The 7,585-nt window shown below is 42.4% G+C and overlaps 1 protein-coding gene across 2 annotated transcripts in view; it reads left to right on the plus strand.

Annotated features, from left to right (window-relative positions):
* ADIPOR2 (adiponectin receptor 2) overlaps positions 1-7,320 on the plus strand; it is a 48,073-nt gene extending 40,753 nt beyond the window's left edge. For both annotated transcript variants that reach the window (XM_080622054.1, XM_080622055.1), the window contains 4 exons: positions 249-435; positions 1,506-1,693; positions 2,889-3,082; positions 4,561-7,320. In XM_080622054.1, the coding sequence (XP_080478180.1) occupies positions 249-435; positions 1,506-1,693; positions 2,889-3,082; positions 4,561-4,692 (701 nt within the window). In that variant the 3' untranslated portion in view covers positions 4,693-7,320. The remainder of the gene's footprint in view (positions 1-248; positions 436-1,505; positions 1,694-2,888; positions 3,083-4,560) is intronic.
* The last annotated feature ends 265 nt before the right edge of the window (positions 7,321-7,585 follow it).

The following is a 7,585-nucleotide window of genomic DNA, read 5'->3' on the forward strand; positions in this document are numbered from 1 at the left end:
TGTTCTACAATATCCAACTAGTTGTCAGACACAAGTGAAAATACAGAGTCCATGCAAGTCTGTACTGCATCAGTCTGAGACAGAAATGTGGTTGGAATGCATAGGGCTGTACTGTGTTCTGCATGTGTGCTGCTGGTTGTCATCCAGCTCCTCTGTGTAGTGCTTCTGTACATTAAAGCCATGCTTTTAGAAAGAAGAAGCTTTCAATATGCATAAACTTGATGCCTTTCTGCCTCACTGTTTTTCAGGATGCGTGTTCTTCCTTTGTTTGGGAATTTTTTACATGTTCCGGCCAAACATGTCCTTTGTAGCACCTGTGCAGGAGAAGGTGGTTGTTGGATTGTTCTTTTTGGGAGCCATACTCTGCCTCTCGTTCTCATGGCTCTTCCACACAGTTTATTGCCACTCAGAAGGTGTTTCCCGGCTCTTCTCCAAGTAAGTGCCTAGAGGACAGGGTGGGCCAAATAAGAAACAGGTGGGAAAACAGGGCTGGGATTTGTGCCGGGAGCCCCAGTGTAGGAGTTGTTCATCGCATGACTGCATGTACTTTGGAACGGAGTTGAGCAGAGATTCAGTGCAGCTTCTTCTAATTATTGTTTGTTTCAGCATGAGTTTTTGTGCTGTCATTTTAGTCTCAAAAGTCCTTCATTTTCTGCTGTTTGGCAGGCGTGTGCATGCATCTTGCTGCTGTAAGTAATATAGCTAGGGCTTAGTTACAGGACTTTGAGTTTTTAATACAACTGTCACTTCTTGTCATTTCACCTAGTCTGAGTAACTTTGAATCTTAAACTTACGTAAGACAGCTCCACAATGTGTATCGAGATGTCTTGGTCTTTGGGTTTTATTACATCTTCTTTTTTTGGCTAGCTGCTAAATAGCTCATATTTCCTAAGGTTACTCAGCCTAGGATTGTATAGTCTGCAAGACTACCTCTAGAGTAGCCCAGCAATTAAAATCCCCTGCTGAAAAATTAACTCCATCTTTTGTAGGAGCATTTTGTCAGGTTGTGGTAAAAAGCAATAGCTGTAGGTACTCCTTTTCTTTACCGGTACTTAGAAAAGCAGCGTGGTTGAAAAATGGTGACATTTTTCCCCAGTGGTCACTTAAGCTGATGCTTGACTCGCTCATGCTTGTCAGGTACTGAAATGTTTGTGTTGGCTGTGCTCTCACAACATTCTGTGTGCCCTTTTTTGTATTTAGAGGACTCTTGTGCTGCTTTTTCCCCATTTGAAGCTTAAATCTGAGTTTTCTTCAAAAAACTTTGGTCTGAAGGCTGCTGTAGGTATTGAAGATAACCAAAAGTGGCCTTATTAGCTGTCAAAGTAATCCATTACTGTAGGAGGGCATTGGTGGAAGAGTTGCCATCAGGAAATAAGTTACAATAGTGAGAATAACTTCATTTTGTAGTGAGAAGTAGACAGCAGGTTTACTAAAGAAGAGAGTGTTGGTATGAAGACTTCCAAAGATTCACATTTCTTACAAAACCGATCTGTGTTTCCTTCCAGGCTGGATTATTCTGGCATTGCACTTCTCATAATGGGCAGCTTTGTACCATGGCTGTACTACTCCTTCTATTGCAACCCTCAGCCTTGCTTCATCTACTTGATTGTGATTTGTGTCCTGGGCATCGCAGCCATAATTGTCTCACAATGGGACATGTTTGCAACCCCTGAATACCGGGGTGTAAGGGCAGGTAAGGTTTTGCTTCTTGACTGCCTTTCCTCCTTCCTACTTCCTCCTTCGAAAAAAATGTCTTGTGAAGACTAAAGGGCTTAATTTTATAGATACGCTTGGATTGGGAGCTTGATGGGTTTTCTCTCAGCATTTATTATAGCTATCTGGATGCACAGATAAGGGCTGGTGCAAGTCCTGGAAGTGCGTTCCTGAAATGGACAGTAACACATGCAGTAGGACAGGTAGTGCAAAGTATTTCTAGATACATCTAGCAACTTTGCTCTCTCCGAAAATGGCTGACTGCTTGGTGTGTGTATGTGTACCTCTACTATTTGTCTTGGTTTTGAAATACTAGGCAAATTGTTTTTTGAAATACAAGCAAATCACTGAATGATTGAATTAATCTGAATGATTTGTGTAGATAAAATAGGTATCTAAGAGAAAGAACCTACACATGATGGAAAGAACAAAATCAGATTTGGTTCCACATTCTGAGGTAGGAAGAAAGAGCTTTAGGGGGGCAGCTACAGAATGTGCACGCAGCTGTGTTGAATAGCATTATTTGTTACTTAACCTGCATATGATGCCTACAGTAAATCTAGATTTCCTGGACAAGCTATGGGTATACTTCAGAGAGTTCAGCCCTCCAAACTTAAAATCTGTGGATGGGACATGATTATTCTCCCCCCCGCCCCCCCTTCACTAGATTTCTGTACATGCTACAGAAATCTAAATGAATAAACCATGTTCTCATATTTGGCAGATCACATGAGCTGCAGATGCTACTTTTCTGTTTCCTAGGACTACTTGTACAGTATATGATAAATAATCTCTTTGTTGTCTCTCCTTGTCTTGCTCTTGAGAGACTGTAGTAAAGTCAGACATAGTTCATGTAGTCTCAGTGCCCTCTACAGTCCAAGATGTGTAACTGGCTCAGTGTACCTCATGCTGACAGATGCAGTCAGTAAATGAAATATTGCAGTAAGTGCTGGAACATACAACTAAGTAGGTTCTGGTATATGACGGAATTCTGTGCAGTCTTTAAATTCCTTTCCAATAAAGTGCTTCTGGGGACCTCCAGCTTCAAGAGTTGTCACTTTGCTGCTGCTTTGGCAAATACTGAGTTTTGCTTCCATAGCTTTTGTGTTTGCATTGTCTCCCTTTACCGCCACTGTGTTCAAATCTGACTCTCCCACATTTTCTTTACCTCTCAGGAGTATTTCTAGGTCTGGGTCTTAGTGGGGTTATTCCCACCCTGCACTTTGTCATCTCTGAGGGGCTCCTGAAAGCAGCCACAATGGGGCAGATAGGCTGGCTGGCACTCATGGCATGCCTGTACATCACTGGTGCTGCACTATATGCTGCCCGCATCCCGGAGAGATTCTTCCCTGGCAAGTGTGACATCTGGGTGAGTCTACAGAATGACTGGATAAGGAGACCAACATGAAAGCTAGTTCCCCTTGAGGCTGGAGGATGTTGTGTCAGTGTTTTCTTATTGCAAGTATCAAACTGCTGCACCAGAAGCATATGTCTTAACAGGTCATACTGTGGGCTCTCTAAGCCTGGTTTACCTCATCCCTGTCTTGCTGACTTACCACAAACTGGCTGGTCTGAGGTAACTGCTGGTGTGCAAATTCACCCCTGCACATGTACTAGATAGCTTTAATAGATGGGTAAGCAGCTTTGTGCACCTTTCTGTGTGTGTATGTTGAGGATTCTGCAAGTACACATCTTACCTTCCTTCTGTTTAGAATAGTGCCTGGTTATTTCTCTGATGTTCAGTGTTTTGTCTGGGTTCTTCACCATATTTGGCTCCCCATCTTGTGCAGCCGCCGAAAACACTGGATATAGATGGTAGACTTTGGAGGGATCTCTGGCCCAGGAAAAGGGAAAGTAGTGTGAGCGAGTGGATATGTGAAGGAAACTTAACAAGAGGGAAAGGATCATGAAGACTCTGGAGGGGAAAGATGTAAAGAAAGAAATTAGATGGAGCAGCAGTAGAGATGAGAGGGAGGTGGACCCTTGAAAGGCAACTCTGCTTCCACTAGGACAGTTTAAGGCCCCTAAAGAAGATTAGAAGTGAGAATGAGGCCTGGTTGTTTGAGTAGTTTTTGCACGGCACCAGTTTGCTAGGTTTGTTTAAATAGCCAGATCAAGCCTTGTTATGATAATGAGCTAGGCTCCAAAAACACTGTTTTCCAAGCTTTCAGTGCTGCCTGCAAATACACATTTATAGATTGATTTATTTATTTATTTTCCCCCAAGAGTATTATCCGTATTGGTGTGGCTTCCCTCAAACAAGGACATGCTTTGTCATGTAGTTCCCTCATGGTTTTTATTCTGCTGTACTATAATCAATAGCATCCTGGGCATTCATTCAGAACATCTGGTTGTTTCTAGGTTTTAATATAATACCTCTTTTTTTCCTGTTCCATTTCTCTGTGGCAGAGAAATAAAATAACATTCAAAATCCATGTGGTAAAACTTATGGCTGTGACCTGAGCAGAGTTTTACCTGTTACAGCTGTATGAGAGAGCCTTTAAGTGTCTTGCTTAAGCCTTTTGCACAAAGCTTAGAAATTATCCTTGTCTTTTCACAAAGATGCACTACAGCATTTATGTTGCATATTTGTTGAGTGATGAGCTACTTAAGATGCCTGTGAAGGAAAGGGGGGTGTGTGTGTGTGTGTGGAGAATTTGATTATTTTGCTAATGATAGGGGTGGGATGGGCTTTTAATACACAACTTGGAGAACTTTGCAGCTTGTGGATCAAAGTACTGCTACGTGTTACTGTGTACTTCAGCCGAATGTGTGGCTTTTTTGGAGACAGGGTAGCAGTAGAGCCCAGAGTACCCCAGCTGAACAGAAGTGTTTTCTTTTCCACAGTTCCACTCCCATCAGCTGTTTCACGTCTTTGTAGTGGCTGGTGCCTTCGTGCACTTCCATGGGGTTTCCAACCTCCAGGAGTTCCGATTCACAGTCGGAGGAGGCTGCACAGAGGAAGATGGGATGCAGTAAAGCCAGCCTTCAGCCCAAGATCATAACCAAAACAGTACCGCAAGCGCGGTTGAAGCATACAGGCTAGCAAAATGAATACCTAAGAAGAATCCAAGTTTCAGCTGATGGGGCATGGAGCTTCATGGGGATTCTGACTAATCAAGATAAATTCTATACCTCAAGCAATGGAATAAATCAATTTGAAGACCAGGAAATTCTGAAACCCTAATTTATTCTTGGGATCTACAGATTGAGCTACAGAGGACCCTTTCCAAATCGGCTTCTGTCAATGCCATATTTATTTGTAGAACTGGGGAGGGATAGCTTAGCAGTTTCCTTTCTCTTTTTTTTTTTTCCCTTTTATTTTTTCTTTTTTTTTTTTTTTTTTTTAAAGAAAGAAAATCAAGGTTAAATTTATATCCTCTTGGAGGGCTTGGGAGTTGATTTTAGATGCTCTTTGGGGAGAAAAACAAATTGTAAATAAGATTTCTAACTTTCTGTTTAAATAAAATTTATATAAATGTTTTAAACAATGGGTGGGGGGAAAAGGGTTTTTGTAAAGAATGCAACATGCAAGTACCACACACTGTTTCAATTTTGCACAAAACAAATGATTGCAGGAGGACCAGGTAAAATTCCCAGGAGTGAAGCATGCCCTGGGCCAGATGGGGTCCTGGCCAGCACGTGGAGTGGGTTCAGTATATGTACACAAGGGTTGTGAAAGTCACAGTTTTAGCAAGATTATTTACTCAAGTAACTCAAGATACATCTGTGCCCTGCCTAAGTGTGTGGGACAGCTGCCTTCCAAGCTTGTGTGGCCTGTATAGTTTTGGATATTGGATCTTAAAGTTGGTTGTTTTGGTTCTCATCATATGAATCACAGCATGGTGGGATAACTGCATGTGAAATAGCAAACAGTCTGACTCCATCAGTGCCTGCCTATACCCAAGGGCATTGAGTAGGTGGTTGCCAGTTGAGGGTGTGCTTTGCTTTGTCTGAACAAATGGTGGTAATACACTTGTCAAAAGGTAGTTGAGCATGTGAGGGGAAGCAGAGGTGGGGTTAAGATGGACTGGAAAGAGGAAGCTGTGCGCTCCAGGACTTGGAGTTAACAGTTACTGCAGACCTCAAGCACATTACCTTCTCATGTATCAGGCTCCATATGCCAAGGGAGTTTGCAGGTTTTTCTTTTTAAGAGGAAAAATCCACCATCAGCCTAATGCAGTTCCATATTTCTTTTTTTCTTCCTTAGGTCTGCTTCCCATCTGTGCTTAAGCAATGGGACTGCTGGTATTTCTTAACCTAAAACTTAAGAGTTCAGTTGGATTGCTGTGGAGCTGACGCACCTCCTATATAAGGGGAGGCATAGACCCTTCTCTTGTATAATTGATGTAGCTTGATCTTTGGAGCCCAGTCAGAAGCCAAGCTGAAGGAGAATCTTTGGAGTCGTAAGATGAAACTTGAACGTTTTGTTTGTTATGGCACAAGTATTGCTTGGAGTGTTTAGTTGGAAATTCAGAGCAATTACCTCTCACAGATGAGTTAAACAGCTCATAAAACGCTGTATTTCACAAAGAAGGAAGGTAAAGGGTGTTTTGGGTTTTTTGGTGTGTGTTGGGTAGGGGTTTTTGGTTTTGTGGCTTTTGTTTTGTTTTTTATCTTTTTAAGACTCCTGCAAGTTTGAATTTTCATCCTTCAAGAGAAAAATGTGGATTGCAAAGATCTTCCTATGCCCTGGATATTGCAGAGAGTGTTTTTGGGCGTTTCTTTGCCTAATGGAGTTGCGTAGAAGTAGAATTCCTTCCTGAAGTTGACTGGTATTAAGGCTTCACCCTTTGAATATGAGCCTCTGAGAGCAAGGTCAGCTGCAGAAAGAGGTGCTGCAGCAGAGTCTGTGAGCTTAGAAGGACATGTTCTCAGTGGGATCACTACACTGGATGCCTGTAGGGCCAGAAGAAGTTTATCACAGGTCTGTGTGGTACTAAAATGAAGTAAAGAGCAGTATTAACTTGGATGTAAGGGCTAATAGCAGTGGCATTCCGTACAGAGATGTAGAGTTGCCTGGAGGGAAGTATACTGGTGTCTGAGAAAAGCATGGTACATATCAGAATCACAGTTGTCTGTAAGGTGCTTTAGGATACCTCTGTAACAGTACCAGCAGAAGTGGCAGTCTCCATCCTGGATCGTCCCACGTTCACTCCTTGAAGGGTGATTGTAACCTGGTCCTACACAGCACAGAACTATTACAAAAACACAGTACTCCACCTGCTGTTCTTAACCCAGTCAGTCTCTCCATTCAAGAAGTTTGTGTGTTCCAATAAAAACAACCTAGCTGTGCACTTTTCTGTAGCTTTTGCTGAGAACTCTTCCCAGGTTGGCACCTGAATGCCTTACTCTCAGCAGTCAGAGGCTTGCTTGCTCTGTGTGCAGGTTATTGCCATAGAATAGTTAGGACCTACAGCTTCTTTCCTTCCCCATTAAATAGTGGCCTTGTTCAGTATATTTCTTTTTAAAAATTGCTTACTGTTGGAAGCAATGAAGCACATTTTGGGGTTTTGATGGTGGGGACTCTGTTGATGGTTCCATGTAAGATGGGATCTTAATTACTTGCTGTATTCTTAACTTCTGCTAATAAAAGAACCAAATGGATTATTGTCTACTTTGAGTCTCTCTGTGCTGTGTGTGAAGCTTGAAAGAGTCGCTCCCGCTTCCTTCCTTCCCAGTGCTTACAGGCAGTGCTTTGTAGGTAGAGCACTTCTGCTGGTGCAGAAACCAAACGTGCTTAAACACTTATGTGTGACTGAACTTGATGCTTGCTGTATGCCTCCTCAAGCAAAAGCCAGTGGGGTGGGAGACAAACTTCAGTACTGCTATGTGGCATCCTTCTGATGTCTGTAATTCACATCACGTATGT

The sequence above is a fragment of the Psittacula echo genome (genome assembly GCF_963264785.1).
Source record: "Psittacula echo genome assembly, chromosome: 1".
Classification (NCBI taxonomy): domain Eukaryota; kingdom Metazoa; phylum Chordata; class Aves; order Psittaciformes; family Psittacidae; genus Psittacula; species Psittacula echo.